At 40.5% G+C, this 19,453-nt stretch overlaps 1 protein-coding gene and 2 non-coding genes across 3 annotated transcripts in view; 1 reads left to right on the forward strand and 2 right to left on the reverse strand.

Annotated features, from left to right (window-relative positions):
- The window catches only part of SEC23A (SEC23 homolog A, COPII component), a 33,982-nt gene extending 23,242 nt beyond the window's left edge, over window positions 1–10,740 (reverse strand). Inside the window, exons 1-3 of the mRNA XM_026711346.2 lie at window positions 10,577–10,740; window positions 3,925–4,161; window positions 1,057–1,114 (exon numbers count right to left, since the gene is read on the reverse strand). Of these exons, the coding sequence (XP_026567131.1) occupies window positions 1,057–1,114; window positions 3,925–4,145 (279 nt within the window). The 5' untranslated portion in view covers window positions 4,146–4,161; window positions 10,577–10,740. The remainder of the gene's footprint in view (window positions 1–1,056; window positions 1,115–3,924; window positions 4,162–10,576) is intronic.
- Window positions 10,741–14,506: 3,766 nt separating this feature from the next.
- LOC113454627 (U1 spliceosomal RNA) lies at window positions 14,507–14,669 on the forward strand. Its single transcript, XR_003376423.2, has one exon. It is a non-coding gene; the product is annotated as a U1 spliceosomal RNA (small nuclear RNA).
- Window positions 14,670–18,432: 3,763 nt separating this feature from the next.
- LOC113444724 (U1 spliceosomal RNA) lies at window positions 18,433–18,596 on the reverse strand. Its single transcript, XR_015741347.1, has one exon. It is a non-coding gene; the product is annotated as a U1 spliceosomal RNA (small nuclear RNA).
- Between the last annotated feature and the right edge of the window lie 857 nt (window positions 18,597–19,453).

Below are 19,453 nucleotides of genomic sequence, written 5' to 3' on the forward strand. Positions count from 1 at the left end.
GTCACAGCAGGAAGGAAGTAGAGGAAGTGGAGGGACAACAGCTGCAAGGCACATGTCAGAAGTGCCCTGGGAGAACAGGTCTGTGGGCTTCAGTGCATTGAAAACTGCTAATCTTTTGCAAGGCTTTGCAGAAGGAAGGCTACGCCAAGATAAAACAGAGGGACTGTGCCTAAGTTATGTTGACAGTAGGCTTGCCTCCACTTCTTGCTGAAACCTGGCAGGCCAGGTTTCCAGGAGTGCCTTCACACACTGCACCTCCAGGAAGTCCCTAGCCTTTAGCTTCCTCCAATATTGCTGTCATCTTGAACAGCACCTCCCTCATTGCCTCCACCTTCACTGTAGCTTGTCGTGCCTCACCTCAACCATGCCTTGGGTTCCCATCAGACAAGCTCAGCAAGCTCCCTTCAGCAGGCAAGGCTCTGTTGCAGGGCTTTACCCATGCCCAGTGCCTGGATCCCAAGCCAGCAGCAGAAGGAACAAGATAATGAAAACCAACTGGAGAATAGGAATAAGACCAGAAAATGCAGGGTGGCCAAAACAACAGTGATGGAGATAAGAACAGTTGAAGCGGAAGTGACCATGGTAGGCAAGAGATCCTTGCCAAATGATGGCATTGTCCTGGCCTAACAACCACGGTTGGGACTATAGGAACTGCCATCACTAAAGGGTGGTTACATGGTGCTTGGCCTAGTTATCATTTTACTTAATGATGGAAATTCTATTCCAATTATGGTCATTAAGTAAAATTACCCATATACATCATCAGAAAGATTAATTTACATTTGACATATAAAAAATTACTACTAATACAATATCTCTTGTCAAAAATGTAATCCTTTTTCAACGAAGAAGAAAATAACACATCTTTTCTAGAATTTACAATTTATTTACCCAACATTTGCTATACTATTTCAGATTTAACACCAATTCATTTCTACATAACATCAAAATGATTTTTGCATCTTTTTATTTTTACCATGCTATCACTATAATATCTGTGTGTTTAATTAATAAATAAAATATTAGAATAGCTGGGACAAATAAACGTTGACTTACCTGATTTCTCTGATAACAAAAATTGCAAGCCCATAGTTTTGCTCGATAATCAACCTGGCTACAAACATAATATTAAATGTTTCAATAAATTACAAATGTGATTATGCAGTTTCAAGCTTAAATCTGAATATAAATTACATACTTTCATCTCTAGGTTTTATTTAACAAAACTTATTAAGTTTGACTCCTTGGATGCTCTATTTTAGCTCCTCTCTAATTAGTTTTTGCTGGGCTGTCTAAGTTCACTGTAGAATCAGTTCTCATATCCTGTAGCATGTTTATGCAATACTAATTCACTCATATACAATTGATAAGAGAACAATGTTTACATAGCATGATTTACACATATTTTTTCCCAAATTTCAATATGGCACCAATCAGAAATGGCAAATGAACATAGCAAGCTATAACCACTTGAATAGTTTGCTGCTTTATTCACTGTCTACTCAAATCAGTTACCACTTATTCGGTACTTTGTTAGTGTCTGTTGCAGCTCTCTCCTCAGTTTTGGGGTATTATTACAGCTCAACTGTGCTTTTCACTCTTCCAAATGAGTACACTATTTGAAAAAAATATATCAAAGAAACTTGCTGGTGATAAAAATTTCAGGCTGAGAAAGAAACAAAAAAGATTTAGCATCACAGAAGAACTTTGAAATGTTCCAACTTTTTTGAAATAAATATGTGTCATTGTGTGTGCTACTAGCTATACTAGGGACAATTGGAAGAAATGCTGAGAGGATAACAGGAAAATTTTTGCTGAGGGTATTTTCTGCAATAATAAAAATAATAATATAATACAAAGACTATACATTATTCAGATATTGTTTTGATGCAATTGGTTTTCATTGGGAAAAAAAGTCATCACAAACCGGTATCTCAGGGAAGGAAGCATAAGCTCTAGGATTCAAGAATAAATTGACCATAATGATTAAACCAGCAACCTGAAACTGAAGCCTGTTACTTTTTATCATGCAGCCAATTACGAAGCCTCAAAATGGATCTATCATTGGTGTCCATATCAGACTCAGGAACAGGGGATAGTAGAGCAGACCTTAATTAAACTTCTACTCAACATATCTGAGGATATCTTACGCTGAAGAAAACAAAATCGTATAAAAGCAAAAATGTGGCTTTTATTAATCTAATTGTTTTGGACAATGCAAGTAGTTCTCGACTTATGATCACAATTGAGCCCAAACTTTCTGTTACTAAGCGAGACACTTAAGTGAATTTTGACCCATTTTACAACTTTTCTTGCCACAGTTGTTAAGTGAATCTCTGCAGTTAAGTTAGTAACACAGTTGTGAAGTAAATCTGGTTTCCCCATCGACCTTGCTTGACCCCCAGGACACTGCAATCATCATAAATGTGAATTAGTTGTAAAGTGTTTGATCATTTGACCATGGGGATACTGCAATGGTCCTAAGTGTGAAAAATGGTCGGGTTACTTTTTGCAGTACCTTTGTAACGTTGTGGAACAGTCAACTAAACCAATAGTTGTAAGTGAAGGACTACCTTGTATACCAAATCATCCTTTGGCCATTACTGAGCTCTCACCAAAAATTAAAATCCTATTTTTATTCCCTAATGCAACAATACTCTTCCAGCCCCTCAATCAGAGAATTACTGCTATCAATAGAAGAGAATATATTGCTCAGAGCTGAACTGTGGAGTCCTTGAGGGTCTCTGAGTTTGGTTGTTTCTTGAAGTATGTTTCATTACCCAACTATGTAACATAATCGATGTTAGTGAAGGGAGAGGCTACCACCTGTGCATCTACTATAGTTTGCTCTGCCAGTGTTGGTAGGGGTGAAGCGAAACAGAAAATAATACTCCAATTAAGGAGCTACCAAAGAGAGCATCAAGAATGCCAGTTTTTTTATTGACTCTATACATTGTTATATAAGATGTCAAACACAGTTACTGAGGATAAAAATGCACAGTTCCTCAATTTTGCAGCAATTCAACATAAAGAATGCAATTTGTATTACTCTTTAAGCTCAAAGTGAGGTTAAAGCAGACTACTGTCATAGTGCTTGGTGGCCCTTCTGGTTTTATGTATGATTTGAAAGGCATTGACCACATAAAAGAATTTTCCAAATAAAAGCAAACTGTATTGCTCTCACTCAGTAGGCTGGGTTTGACAAAGTAGAGGAAGAGGAGCTGTTTCAATCTCATGCAAAGTAATTTTCAACCAAGATCTGCAACAGCTTATTGATGAGGGTCAAGTAAAGTCATTGTTCAGCAAGCCACCATAAAAAAGCATTCTGCTTCAGTTCTAATTGCATTTGGGAAGAACATGCAATGGTTAGAAGACAACAGTCACAGTGCAGACAGGAGCAGAATAGCAGTCCATGCAATTTAATCTTATTTAAAGCCATATAAGCAGCTATTTACAAGAAAAGCATGTGATGTGACCATACTCGTCTAAATCCTGCACCTGTTCTTCTGCTAGTCTTTATCATCCTTTTCTTCCATTGCCTTCATAACTCTTCAGCTTCAACTCCTCTTCATGGTTTATCCCTCAAGCTGTTTTCACTTATTTTCAAAATGAGTCTAAATTTGCATTACTTATGAATTTAATATGTTTTTCAACTACATAAGTACTTTAATAGGATTATTGTGTTTAGTGATATTTGGGTTGCGAATGTGTTGGCATTCTTGAATGATCTGCCCCAACCCCATTTTTTTTCTATAAACTGTTCTTCATGTTGCATAACAGCGCATAGCACCTGGGTTTCTAGGAAACAGCTATAATGCTAAACAAAGACTTATTGCTCATAATTGGTAAAATTGGGACAAAGCAATCTTTTACTCAGAAGACTAATAACATGTCAGCAAAAACCACAATATTTATTGGAATTACCATAACGGATTTAGAACAGCACGGCAGGTAGTGCGACTGCAGAGAACTGGCTCATACTGAATGGGAGGCAAATCAGGACGCTCTTTTAGTGGTGTGAACAGAGAAGCAACTGGAACCACCATTCTTGTGGCTTCAAGACGACTGGAAGGCCACACGTTCCAGCTGAATCTAACACCATCTCTATCTTCATTTTGCTGAATGAACTCCAAGAAGGTTGTCATTATGAAGCTCTTGTATCTGTAGCAAAAATATATATTGAATTTAACCATTCATGTTCTTGAGGATAAATTAAAAGCAATGCAATACTTTTAGGGCAAGGTCCTCATTCCCCCAGGCTGTGGCCCACTACTGGGGCCTGGCCTATTCAGAATTGGGCTGCGTAAGGTGCTGGCCAGAACACGTACATATATTCACAGCTTAACTTGTGCGAGTAGCGGGCCAGCAGGCACACGTGTGCAGGCCTGCTGCTTATGCATCGCTTCACAAGTGCTGCATACGTGCTGGCCCACTGCTCCCACAGCCCAGTTCCCCTCTTCTCCCACCGCCCCCAGTCGAGCTGTCAAGCCACAATTGTTGGAGACCTCTATGTTTAGGGAATTCATGTACTTTCATTACCAGTAATCTGGAAACCATGAAAATTCCTGTCTATCCATAAAACTATAGAAGGAAAATGAATAACAATTAGGAGTCTGTTCTCTTTAGTAACTATTTCACTGCTTAACAAAATGCTAATTTGGAAGTTTCTAAATACAGAAGCACATGTACCTTAAGCAACGGTTTCATTCCTAAACATTATAGCAATTCTGAAAGGTGTACCCTCCAATGTAGCTTCATTTTGAAAAATCTTATTTTGACAAATTATCATGGTTATCATTCATTTGAAATCAGCCTAAAAGAACTGCTGCATTTAAACTAAGAAATTCAGCCTAGTTTACTATGCACAATATATAATTATATGATGTATAATCGTACATTCTTATGTGCTAACCGAGGACAATTGTCATATACTACACAAAACTTGGAAACTATTTAATGCAAGCTGAGCAGCAGTATGCAATAGATGCAGAAACTAGAGCCCACCTCTTCTATTGGACAGAATGAATGAAACAAAAGTAACTAACTACAATAGTACTATGTACTACATTAAGATAAAATAAATAAGAATTTCTTAATCACATAGTATAAATCAGTTGAAGTACAAATTAGGAAAAGGCAGGATAAAATGCTAGTAATATTTAAGAGTTACTGAGCTTCATGATAGTTGGTTGCATCTAAAATTCCCTAGAAGCAAGTAGGTAACAATTTTACATCTTATGGCTGCTCTCTGAGAAACTACTAAAGGAAAAATAAATCATGTACTGATGACTGCTATGATACAGTTATTGTTTCAGTTTCTTGGATTTTTTTCAGCAAAATAGTTGTGCTGTAGCTATCAGAAGTTTAACATGGCTATTTTTTTTACTCTTAAGCAGAAAATAGTGCTACCACACTACAGTATATTACCATCAAATTTCAAATTTGTGCAAGGGATCTCTGGATCCAGTGATTTATCATCATTAACTCATTAACTCTGCATTGGGATGCACAGACTGATTCAGTGCACAACTCACAATTTCTGCCCATAAAGCAGGTGGCAGTCGTGGGTAGGATGGCCCTTGTGCAACTTCACGTTGTGCACCAGGTGCACCCTTACCTGGATGCTGAGGCCCTATGCATGGTTACTCAAGCCCTAATCATATCTCGGCTGGATTATTGCAATGTGCTCTACAAAGGATTACCTTTTGACAGTATTCAGAAGCTGCACCTGATGCAGAATGCAGTAGCATGCACGCTCCTGGAAGCTCCTAGGGCCATACATATAATACCGTTATTGCGCAAAATGCATTGGTTGCCAGTTTGCTTCTGGATCCAATTCAAGCTGTTGATCATTACCTTTAAGCCCCACATGGCAGGGATGTCAAACTCAATCCCATCGCGGGCTGCATCACAATTTTGTTTGCCCTTGGGGGTGTGTGGCCTGGTTGTGTGGCTGACTGGGTGGGCATGGGTTGGCATGTCCACGGGCCAACTCCACGGCCTATCATGGACTGGATCTGGCCCGCCAACTGTGTGTTTGATACCCCTGGTCTAGGGTATCTGAGAAGTTGTCTCTCTCCCACTTGTGCCAGTGGCCTGCTATGGATCCCATCTGCTAAGGAATCAAGGATGCCGTCTGCAGGCAGATCAAGGAGAGCCTTTTTCTGCTGGGCCCCCAATATTCTCCTACTGGAGGTGAGAACTTTTTTGACCTTCCGGAAGGTATCAAAACTTGGCTTTGCTAGTTCGGCCCATATGAGGATGCTCACTGCTGGACGTGGTGAAGAGAAAAGAAAATTTCATCCTCATCGCTATCCCATCCATCTCTTGGCTCTTGCAGGCATGGTTTTAGTACAGTTTTTAACTAATATTTTAACGTCAGTTGATTTTAATTTTTTTTCACTTGTTACTATAATTGGTAAGCCACTCAGAGTCATCTTGTAGGGGAGCTGGATGGAATAGAAATTTAATAAATAAAAAATAAACCACTACATCAACCTGGTTCTCTTTTATGGACTTACTTCTTTCTAAACATATTTATCAGCTATATGTCTATTTATTACTGTAGTCAATTAAATAATTAGTTCAAAGTCCAGGAAACAACCTTCTCACATATTCAGCTATCCCTTTGGGGAAATTTTTTTTAATTCTATTTCAATATGCCTAGTCAAGCTGGAAAACAGATGACTACAAGTTAGTCCCTTGAGGTCTAACTTGTTTTTTCTGAAAATCCCCACGGAATACATTACACAGTTAATATTAATGTCTTTCAACCCCTTTAGTAAACTGCATAAGATCGTAATTTATCAGATTTTAAATTCTGATACTGTGTTTTATCAAAAAAAAAATCACAGATATTGCATAACTTGTTTCTTGCCGTTTTTCATTCTTTAAAAACGTAAGTTTAAGATACATGTAAATAGAAGGGAAAAAGAAATGACACCGTATAGATGTGTATTACAAGTCATACAGCCAAGCAGAGGAAATAGATGAACTTTTTAAATAAACCAGTTAGCTGAATTATTCAGGAAACACAGCACTGTAGGAAAGAGGAATTTTAACTACCCTGACAGGTTCTGAGATGTATAGCTGACAATTTTATCACCCAAAAGATGGCTGGGGTACTAAGGAGTCAACTATAATAGATAATTACTAATAGGAATGAAATAGTTGAGGAAGTGGAAACTGTAGGAACTTTGGAAGAGAGTGAGTATGTCATATGAGGATTCACCATACTGCATGCAAAGGTAACTGAAGAAGGACTAGTGTTCCAGATTTTAAGAGAGCTAACTTCAACGAACTAAGACAAAGAATAAGAAGGATTCCATGGATGTAAACTCTAGCTGGTAAAACAATTCAGGATGCATAGAAAACTCTGAAAAATGAGATAATAAAGACCCAAAACAAAATCACACAGAAAGTAAAACAAGAGATACTTGATGAGACCAGCACGGTTGCACAAAGAACTGTATGATAAGCTGAGAGACAAAGAGGACAAGTATAAAGAATAGAGAGGTCTTGTAATCTGAGCAGATTACTAGAAAATAGCACAACTTTGCAAGGAAGGAGTCAAAACAGCTAGGATTCAAGAGTGAGCTATTTTTTGTTCAAGAGTGAGCTATTTACCTATTGAATTTTGTTGTTATTTTCGGTATTTGTTGCAACAAATACCAAAAATAACAACAAAATTCAATATATAAAGAGCTACAGGAAAGTCAAGGAAATGGTTGGTTCACTAGGAGAAAATAACAAAAAGGTCACAGTAGGGAGAAGACAGAATTGCTTGATCCCTTTTTTGCATCTGTCTTTTTGCAAAAGTTAAAAAATATAGTCCAACCAATCAAAAACAGCACCCTGGGAGACAAAGGAGAAATGCAGGTCAAAATATTTAAGAAATTGGTTAGAAACTAGTTGCTCTGAATGAGTTAAAGTCTCTGGACTGGATATTTACATCACAGGGTACTGAAGAAGCTGACAGACATAATCTCAGAATCATTGAAGGAAATTTCTGAGAGCTCCTGGAGTCAGGACTGGAAAAAAGCTGGTGTGGTTCCAAACTTTTTTTTTTTTAAAGAGGGGAGTATCCAAGGAACCACAGACCCACCAGCTTGACATGAATACCTGGGGAAATCCTGGAAAAGACAATCAAGCAGCTAGTTTATGAATACCTAGAAATGAACAAGGTGATTACTAGAAGCCAGCATGGGTTTGTTAAGAAAAGACTGTGCCAAATGATTTTTACTGCCTTCTTTGATTAAGTGACTAAATTAATGAACCAAGGAAATACTTAGATTTCAGTAAGGCATTTTGTAAAATAGACCACAGCCTATTTCTCAATATAATAGTACAATGTAGGACAGACCACTACCAAAAACACTCAGCTTGTGGTCCTTAATGGAACTACATCTATATGGAAGGAAGTATGCAATGAGCTTCCTCAAGGTTTTATCTAGGGACCACTGCTCTTCAACATCTTCATAAATAACCTAGATGAGGGGATTGAAGGGGCACTTATCAAATTTGTTCCACCCTAAAGCTGGTGGGAACTGCTAACACTTCAGAAGACAGTCATGATTCAGATCTTGAATGTTAACTTGAGCATTGAGACCTAACCAACAAGATGAAGTTCAATGGCGAGAAAAGTAATAACCTGCACTTAGGCAGGAAAAACTAGATACACAGATACAGGATAGGCAGTATTTGCCTCAACAGTAGTATCTATAAGGGGGATCTAGATGTCCTGGTGGACCACTGCTGAAGTATGAGTTATCAATGTGCTGCAGCTGTTAAAACAACCAACACCATCCTGGGCTGGGCTGTATCAACTGAAAGAGAGTATCAAGATAAGAGATATCCTCTACACTGCAATGGTAAGGTCACATTTGGAATACTGTGTTCAGTTCTGACACCACACACACACAAAATACTGAGGCCCTAGAAAGAGTACAGAAAAGGAAACAAAGTTAAGAGACCTGGAAGAGTTTAACTTAACAAAGAGAAGGCAGACATTATAACAATACTTGAACACGAAGGGAAGATGTGTCAATTTATTTTCCATAGCACCTGAAGTTAGGATAAGAAGCAACCTGGAAATAAGGAGGAATTTCTTGACAGCGAGAACTATAATCAATAGAACAACCTGCCTGCCAGAGTTGTGGGTGCTCCATCACTGACGGTTTTCAAGGAAAGCTAAGATAACCATTTGTCCAAGATGGTAGGGTGACTCCTATCTTGGCAGAAAGTTGAACTATAAGATCTCCAAGGCCCCTTCAAATCCTATGATTCTATGAAGTTCCCCTTCATAACATCTTGGCTCACAAAAGCTGAAGCCATATTTGCTATCCTCTGATTCAGAATTATCTTGTTTTTGAGGAACACATCATACATGTATTATTTTTGTACAACTGGCAGTATTTGCCACTAGTCCCAGAGTGAAAAGACGCATTTCAATTTATAAAAAGTAAGCATTCAAGTTTACAAAAATCTACTAAGCTTCTCCTCCCTCCCCCCAAAACCCTCTAATCTACTCTTGTCCTTTCTTCTCTTTCCCACTTAACGTTTTCATTTTAAGAACCTTTACATTATTCTACTCCCTTTTTTACTGACACTTTTTTCACAGCCTATTTCCATTTTAAAAAAGGTCACTGATCTCTCTCTCTCCCTTTCTGCTTTAGAAATAGGCTTCATAGGCTTAATATACAGGTAGTCCTCAACTTGCAATAGTTTGAAGTTACAATGGCACTAAAAAGAAGTTACTTATGACCACTTTTCACACTTATGACTGTTGCAGCATCTCCATGGTCACGTGATTTACATTTGGATGCTTGACAACTGACTCATGTTTATGACAGTTGCAGTGTCCCAGAGTCCTTTTGCAACCTTCTGACAAGCAAAGTCAATGGGGAAATCGGATTCTCTTAACAACCGTGTTACTTAAGAAGTGCACTGCTTCACTTAACAAAAGTCGCAAGCAAAGTCATAAAACTCACTTAACAAATTTCTCACTCAGCAACATACATTTGGGCTCCATTGTGGCCCTACGTTGAGGACTACCTGTACACAATGTTACCTTGGGATGATGTCAGAGGTTAGATTGCGCTCACTGCAACTAGGAGGGTCAGACTTTAGACCCCCTTCTAAAGAGAGAGAGAAAGAGAGAGATGCACACACTAATCTGACAAATTCACACCCACAATGCCTTCGAAGGAGGAGAAGGAAGAAGGAGAAAAAGGAGGAGGAGGAGGAGAAGGGATGGATAAAGGCGGGCAGGACAGAGGATACTGAAGACGAAACCTCCACCAACACCAGGCTAAACGATTTCAAAGGAAGGGAAGCCCCTCCGGCCACGAGGAACATCTTAGGATACTGGGCAACGCAGCGGGAAAGGCATCCCCACCCTCCGGTAAACACCAAGAGAGTCGACGGGCTCGGAAGAAGTCGAAAGAACCCCCGCTTCCTACACCGGACCGGTGGGTGTGTCCCCAACGGTGCCCCCCTCAGTTTCCCCGGCCCAGATGTCGAGGAACCGAGGCTCCTCGGTGTCCCCTCCAGCCGTCCTTCCGTTCGCGCCACTCACCTCGGCTCCGCGAGCCTCCAACCGCCTCTCTCACTTCGCTCTCGCGCACCCTGAACCCAGCAAGCTGAGTGCCGCCGACGTAACAATCATGGCTGAGGAAGAGGCGGGGGGGGGGAGAGAGAAACCGGTGCCACGTCAAAGGGCACAGAGCGCGCGAGACGGGCGGGGCCGAGAGGGAGGGAGGGGTCTGGAGCCGATTAGCCGGGCCCTGAGCGGCGGGAGGAAGAAAAAAAAAAAAAAAGCAGAGGGAAGCCGGCGGAGGGGCGTGGCTTGGTTGCGAAGGTCCAAGTCAAGAGAAGCTCTTGTCGTTACGTAAACTCGAAGGGGTGGATGTTTTCGCTTGCTGCACTGTTCCGGGGCTCCACCTCCTTCAGCTTCAGGCCGCCGCAGTCTTATGAGACGCCGGGAAGCCTTCTTCCTCGCCTTGCTTTAAATGCCCCGTAACTCACAGAGCCAACACCAGCAGCCTTTTTCTTCACTGCAACTCCTAGCTGGGCGTTCATATAAACCAGGGGCTGGGAATTTATGGCCTCTTTATGACTCGTGGACTTCAATTCCCAGAATTCCTGAGCCAACCATGCTGGCTCAGGAATTCTGGGAATTGAAGTCCACGAGTCATGAAGGGACCATAGTCCTCTCACTTCGGATATAAACTGTTGCAATTCTGACCGCAGAATTCAAAAACAGTGTAAAGTTGCATTTAGAGTACTGGTTTTCAAACTTGGCGACTTTATGATGTGTGGACTTCAACTCCCCGAATTCCAGGCAGCATGTGTGAAACCACACATCTTAATAGTGGCCAAATTTGAAAAAACGAGTTACAGAGCTGCTGCTGTGATCAGATGGATCCACATTCAGTACCCTTCTGTGGAGGAATTGTCAGACTCAATGCTGGCTGCCTTCTGCAGGAAGTCCTCACAACTAAGATCACAACTAGGACAGGATTTTTTGTTGCTAAGAAAGGCAGTTAAATGAGTTACACCCAATTTTACTTTTTTTGCCACAATTGTTAAGTGACTTATACAATCGTTCATTAAATCTGGCTTCCTTCATTGACTTTGCTTTTTGGAAGCCTGCTGAAAAAGTCACAAGGGGCTATCACATCAACCTGGGAAGCAGCAACCATTATAAATATACAGTATATATATAAGCACTCAAATTTTGATCACATAACCATGAGAGATCCTGCAGGAGTTATGAAAGTTGCAAGTCATTTTTTTTAATATCATTGTAGCTTTGAACAGTTGCTAAATAAATGGTTTTAAGTCAGAGATAACCTGTAAATGTTTTCTTCAATGAGGCCTTTCCCACTGGTACAAACACCCAATGTCATCATCTCGATATTTGTTCCTGCATGCTATGTTGTCTTCGCCTTATACCCCTCCCTGTGAGAAAGTTGGGCTTAATGCATTCTTTAGTTGTACAGTTGTGCTCATAAGTTTACATACCCTGGCAGAATTTATGATTTCTTGGCCATTTTTCAGAGAATATGTATGATAACACAGAAACTTTTCTTTCACTCATGGTTAGTGATTGGCTGAAGCCATTTATTGTCAATTGTGTTTACTCTTTTTAAATCATAATGACAACAGAAACTACCCAAATGACCCTTATCAAAAGTTTACATAGCCCAGTTCTTAATCATTGCCCCCTTTAACATCAATGGCAGCTTGAAGTCTTTTGTGATATATACAGATGAGGCTCTTTATCTTCTCAGATGGTAAAGCTGCCCATTCTTCCTGGCAAAAAGTCTCCAGTTCCTGTAAATTCGTGGGCTGTCTTGCATGAACTGCACGTTTGAGATCTCCCCAGAGTGGCTCAATGATATTGAGGTCAGGAAACTGAGATTGCCACTCCAGAACCTTCACTTTATTCTGCTGTAGCCAATGAGAAGGTCGACTTGGCTTTATGTTTAAGATCATTGTCATGTTGGAATGTCCAAGTACGTCCTATGCACAGGTTCCGGACTGATGAATGCAAATTTCCTCCAGTATCTTTTGATAGCATACTGCATTCGTCTTGCCATCAATTCTGACCAAATTTCCTGTCCCTTTGTGGCTCATACATCCCCAAAACATCCACAATCCACCTCCGTGCTTCACAGTAGGAATGATGTACTTTTCATCATAGGCCTTGTTGACTTCTCTCCAAATGTAGCGTTTATGGTTGTGGCCAAAAAGCTCAATTTTGGTCTCATCACTCCAAATGACTTTGTGCCAGAAAGTTTGAGGCTTGTCTCTGTGCTGTTTGGGATATTGTAAGCGGGATACTTTGTCGTATTTGCGTAGTAATGGCTTTCTTCTGGCGACTCGACCATGCAGCCCATCTTTCTTCCACTGCCTCCTTATTGTGCATCTTGAAACAGTCATACCACATTGTCAGAGTCTTGTATTTCACTTGAAGTTCTTTGTGGGTTTTTCTTTGCATCCCAAACAATTTTCCTAGCAGTTGTGGCTGAAATCCTATTCTACCACTTCTTACATTAGACAACACAGTATCAACAATAGGGAACCTCTACTGTATAGTGCAGTGTTGGTGCGGTGTTGGGGGTTTTCGGTTCAATGTGTGGAGTGTGAAGGATGTGTGCTTGTGTTTATTTTCATGGTCATGATGTGCACTGAAGATGGTGTTTGATTTTGTTATACAAGTTTCAATGACAATAAACTAAACTAAATTACACTTCAAGTTTCTGGATTCTATTAATTCCTAGGACTTGAAATGGACACCTAACATTAGAACCATCATTAAAAAAGCACAACAAAGAATATTCTTCCTGCATCAGTTCAGAAAGTTCAGACTGCCCCAGGAGTTGATGCATTTCTACAAATTGTTGAGTCTGTCATTTGTACTTCTATAACTGTATGGTGTGATACAGGAACCAAACCGACTCAAACAGATAGCTAAGTATGCAGAAAAAACTGTAACCAGTCTGCTCTCCATAGAAGACCTATGCAGGTCAGGAGGGCTGAGAAAATAGAGCATCTACAGACCCCTCACATTCTACACAGTTTCAATTTTTCCCCTAGGATGCTGCTCTAGGCCATTGCACGCCAAAAGAAATAGACAAAGAGGTCATTTATTTCCTCGTGCCATCGCTCTAATGAACACATAATTCTCACAGCACTAAGTCTACATAATTTACCCATGTTGTATGGTTGTAGCATTATCCTTATCTTGTTTATCTCTTATTGGGATGATGATGATGACTGTTGCTTTATATGTACAACTGAGACTTTCTGCACCAGAGATAAATTCCTTGTGTGCCTAATCACACTTCATTCCTACTCTATTCCATTCCATTCTTCTTTAAATTATATGAAACTTAGCTTTAGAAAAAAAAGTTAACTCTCTCAAAATCTCCAGCCAAGAGGCCAGGGGAATAGAATATTTCCTTCTGCGAGTCCCGAGTCTGTCTGCATGTAGCTCGGGTACACTTGGATCTCCAGCGTTAACGCCGTGCCAGAGAAAAGCTTCTCCGGAGCTGCAGCCTAGCGCGTCTGTCTTCACTCTCCTCCTCCTTCCCAGCCGAAGAGCCCAAGTCGCGTTGTTCCTTCTTGGGAAGGGAGCTGCCTCACCCGAACCCCCGTCTCGTCGGGCGCCCGAAGAAGAGATGCTGTCTCGGAGCTGCGGACCGCAAAGAGAACTCGTCGGCGGCCTCCTCCTCCTCCTCCTCCTCCTCCCGAGAGCCAATGGCCAAGCAAGAGGCGGTTTCCCGGTGCATGCAAATAAGCACCCTCGCAGAGCATTGTGGGAAGAGCGCGAACCGGAGCTCGCCTCCGTTGGCGACGCGGCGGAACCTCCGGGAATCTGATCCCCGCAGGAGCAAGCCTTTGCAAGCGTGCGGGTAAACGTCCGGCGTCGTAGTGCGGACCACCGTGACATGAAGTGAGTGTAGCGGTGGTGGGAAGGGGTCCCGGCGCGAAGCAAAGCATACTTACCTGGCAGGGGAGATACCTTGATCACGAAGGAGGTTTTCCCAGGGTGAGGCTCATCCATTGCACTCCGGGTGTGCTGACCCTGCGATTTCCCCAAATGCGGGAAACTCGACTGCATAATTTGTGGTAGTGGGGGACTGCGTTCGCGCTTTCCCCTGATTTCTCTGGTTAAAGAATAGATAGACGGAAGTTTACGTTGTTTCGGTTGTTCTGTTTCTATTATAAAGGTGTCTCGTTTAAAGATTGTCAAATTTCAAATTCAGGATTTCTTTGAAAGTGGGAAAGAGGCTTTGATAAGTAAGTTCGACGGAATGCATCGTTTGCACTGCAGCAGTCAAAGTTGCTGAAGGAACAGGGAACATGTTTGCGCCTCTTCCACTATGAAAAGCAACTCTCCTACAATTCTTCTGTTCCTGATTTAGTTCACAATAGAATAGCAGACTGCTCTCTCTCTCTCTCTGTACGTATCTATAGATTATATTAGCAGTACAAAAGATAAGGAAAACTCTCGGTCCTTCCATACGTATGATACAGGAATAAAATTTCTTGGAGCAATGAAGATTAAATCTGGAAAAAAAAGAATATACTTTCTATTTGAATCCGCATAAGTCATGGTCCTGATTAGATATGGCATGGATGAATGTAGAAATAGGAAATGAGCTACAATTAATAGAGATTATGACAAATGTATGGGCAGACCACAACCCCCTAAAGATGATTTGGAAAGGAAGAAAAAAAACAAGGAGATGGACATTAAACTCCTAAATTGTAAAAGAAAAAGAATATGTGTCAAAAATTGAAAAAGAAATGGAACTATTCTTTATGGAAAATACAATTCAACAAACATCCTTACAGACACTATGGGATACAGCTAAAGCATATTTGAGGGGAGGAGGAAGGAACATTTTTTTCATATGTGGTGGCAGAAGTTAAAAAATATTGGATGAGGATACAAGATGGCTATTAGAAATTACAGAACACCAGTTAGAACTTAATTTTTATTAGGAATAACAGGGAAAATTTAGCAAGTCTATCCCATACGTCATTATACATATGTGGCAAGGATAGCTTTTGCACAGGGCTGGAAAAAAGAAACGATACCATCTGAAGAGGACCTGATTCAAAAAATAATGGACTGTGCAGAAATGGACACATTCACAGCAGAATTAAAAGGCAAGGATGAATTGGAATATTATGCGGTTTGCAATAGGTGGTACAAATGGGTAGAATATAGAAATAAGAATTGATATATAGGAATAAAAGCAAATATATGTATTACTAATGACACAATGCTGTTAATGTAAATAGGAATTTGTAATTTTGTTTTTAAAAATAAACATGAAAAAAAGAATACCTGACTGCATTTGCTGTCAGCCGTAGGGGATCTTTTAGGGAAAAAAAAAACATGTAACAGTAAAACCTCCATAGTTGTTCATCTCCCTAAGATGACCTAATTTTCATAGATTGGACATACACTATGTATGTATACACAATATACACAATAGAAAGCCAACCTCTCTATATTGACCACCATTGTAAGTTGTAACTTGACTACCTGAACTTTGATACAGCATTTACTCTCTATAACCTGACCACTTGAGTCCAGTCTGCACCAAAGGCAAGAAAAGTGAAATGCAGAATTGGTACCAATGAATTTAAAAAGAATGTCAAAGAATATAATATTTTTGACTTTTATTTGACAATAAAGTATCTTTAACACTGATGAGTGTGGGGACTCTTTTTCAAGGCAATGCCTGACAGGAGCTTCGTTATGAGGGGTGACAAATGTAAGAGTGGAAAACTTTCTAAAGAAAGTTTCACAGTTCTGCTGTGTGCTAGCTTAACTGGAGAGAAACTAAAACCTTTGGTGATTGGTAAATTGGCAAAGCCACACTCATTCAAGAAGCTGCATCCCAAAGACCTTCCCATTACCCTTATCAGACCCTAAGGAAATAAGAGTCTCTGCTGGGCCTTTCTAACCACCTGGGACATGTTATTTTTCCAGGTGAGATCTTGGCTAAGGTGCACTCCCACTTTGGCTAGGACAATTGTCCGCTACAAAGAGAATGGATCATTTCTTCATTTCTCAGTCAATACCTCTTAGCCATTCATCAAATAGGACACCAAATCATCCATACAGATTTGTTAGATTTCCAGGTAATGGGAAGGTCTTTGGGATGCAGCTTCTTGAATGAGTGTGGCTTTGCCAATTTACCAATCACCAAAGGTTTTAGTTTCTCTCCAGTTAAGCTAGCACACAGCAGAACTGTGAAACTTTCTTTAGAAAGTTTTCCACTCTTACATTTGTCACCCCTCATAACGAAGCTCCTGTCAGGCATTGCCTTGAAAAAGAGTCCCCACACTCATCAGTGTTAAAGATACTTTATTGTCAAATAAAAGTCAAAAATATTATATTCTTTGACATTCTTTTTAAATTCATTGGTACCAATTCTGCATTTCACTTTTCTTGCCTTTGGTGCAGACTGGACTCAAGTGGTCAGGTTATAGAGAGTAAATGCTGTATCAAAGTTCAGGTAGTCAAGTTACAACTTACAATGGTGGTCAATATAGAGAGGTTGGCTTTCTATTGTGTATATTGTGTATACATACATAGTGTATGTCCAATCTATGAAAATTAGGTCATCTTAGGGAGATGAACAACTATGGAGGTTTTACTGTTACATGTTTTTTTTTTCCCTAAAAGATCCCTACGGCTGACAGCAAATGCAGTCAGGTATTCTTTTTTCATGTTTATTTTTAAAAACAAAATTACAAATTCCTATTTACATTAACAGCATTGTGTCATTAGTAATACATATATTTGCTTTTATTCCTATATATCAATTCTTATTTCTATATTCTACCCATTTGTACCACCTATTGCAAACCGCATAATATTCCAATTCATCCTTGCCTTTTAATTCTGCTGTGAATGTGTCCATTTCTGCACAGTCCATTATTTTTTGAATCAGGTCCTCTTCAGATGGTATCGTTTCTTTTTTCCAGCCCTGTGCAAAAGCTATCCTTGCCACATATGTATAATGACGTATGGGATAGACTTGCTAAATTTTCCCTGTTATTCCTAATAAAAATTAAGTTCTAACTGGTGTTCTGTAATTTCTAATAGCCATCTTGTATCCTCATCCAATATTTTTAACTTCTGCCACCACATATGAAAAATGTTCCTTCCTCCTCCTCAAATATGCTTTAGCTGTATCCCATAGTGTCTGTAAGGATGTTTGTTGAATTGTATTTTCCATAAAGAATAGTTCCATTTCTTTTTCAATTTTTGACACATATTCTTTTTCTTTTACAATTTAGGAGTTTAATGTCCATCTCCTTGTTTTTTTTCTTCCTTTCCAAATCATCTTTAGGGGTTGTGGTCTGCCCATACATTTGTCATAATCTCTATTAATTGTAGCTCATTTCCTATTTCTACATTCATCCATGCCATATCTAATCAGGACCATGACTTATGCGGATTCAAATAGAAAGTATATTCTTTTTTTTCCAGATTTAATCTTCATTGCTCCAAGAAATTTTATTCCTGTATCATACGTATGGAAGGACCGAGAGTTTTCCTTATCTTTTGTACTGCTAATATAATCTATAGATACGTACAGAGAGAGAGAGAGCAGTCTGCTATTCTATTGTGAACTAAATCAGGAACAGAAGAATTGTAGGAGAGTTGCTTTTCATAGTGGAAGAGGCGCAAACATGTTCCCTGTTCCTTCAGCAACTTTGACTGCTGCAGTGCAAACGATGCACTCCGTCGAATTTACTTATCAAAGCCTCTTTCCCACTTTCAAAGAAATCCTGAATTTGAAATTTGACAATCTTTAAACGAGACACCTTTATAATAGAAACAGAACAACCGAAACAACGTAAACTTCCGTCTATCTATTCTTTAACCAGAGAAATCAGGGGAAAGCGCGAACGCAGTCCCCCACTACCACAAATTATGCAGTCGAGTTTCCCGCATTTGGGGAAATCGCAGGGGTCAGCACACCCGGAGTGCAATGGATGAGCCTCACCCTGGGAAAACCTCCTTCGTGATCAAGGTATCTCCCCTGCCAGGTAAGTATGCTTTGCTTCGCGCCGGGACCCCTTCCCACCACCGCTACACTCACTTCATGTCACGGTGGTCCGCACTACGACGCCGGACGTTTACCCGCACGCTTGCAAAGGCTTGCTCCTGCGGGGATCAGATTCCCGGAGGTTCCGCCGCGTCGCCAACGGAGGCGAGCTCCGGTTCGCGCTCTTCCCACAATGCTCTGCGAGGGTGCTTATTTGCATGTACCGGGAAACCGCCTCTTGCTTGGCCATTGGCTCTCGGGAGGAGGAGGAGGAGGAGGAGGAGGCCGCCGACGAGTTCTCTTTGCGGTCCGCAGCTCCGAGACAGCATCTCTTCTTCGGGCGCCCGACGAGACGGGGGTTCGGGTGAGGCGGCTCCCTTCCCAAGAAGGAACAACGCGACTTGGGCTCTTCGGCTGGGAAGGAGGAGGAGAGTGAAGACAGACGCGCTAGGCTGCAGCTCCGGAGAAGCTTTTCTCTGGCACGGCGTTAACGCTGGAGATCCAAGTGTACCCGAGCTACATGCAGACAGACTCGGGACTCGCAGAAGGAAATATTTATATATCTTAAGTATAAATAAATACACCATATAGTTAAACTATGGCATCTATAGCCCGGAGATGCTCATGGCAAACAAACAGTAGTCTTGACACAGTGGGTTGTGCATCAATGGCTACTAATATTGGCGATTGTTCATTACCTGCCTTGAGACATCATGCTGTAAACCTTGCTGGGATACAAGCATACAAAGCAGTTCAGATTTGTCAGTTTTTAAATGCATTTAGATGCCCAGTATGTCAGGGCTGCACTAAATGCACATATGGTTTGATCCAAATGTACTTTTTCAGACTCCTTAGTTGCGAATAAA

This window comes from Pseudonaja textilis, chromosome 1, assembly GCF_049901715.1.
Source record: "Pseudonaja textilis isolate UNSWEBS1 chromosome 1, rPseTex1.2, whole genome shotgun sequence".
Classification (NCBI taxonomy): Eukaryota; Metazoa; Chordata; class Lepidosauria; order Squamata; family Elapidae; genus Pseudonaja; species Pseudonaja textilis.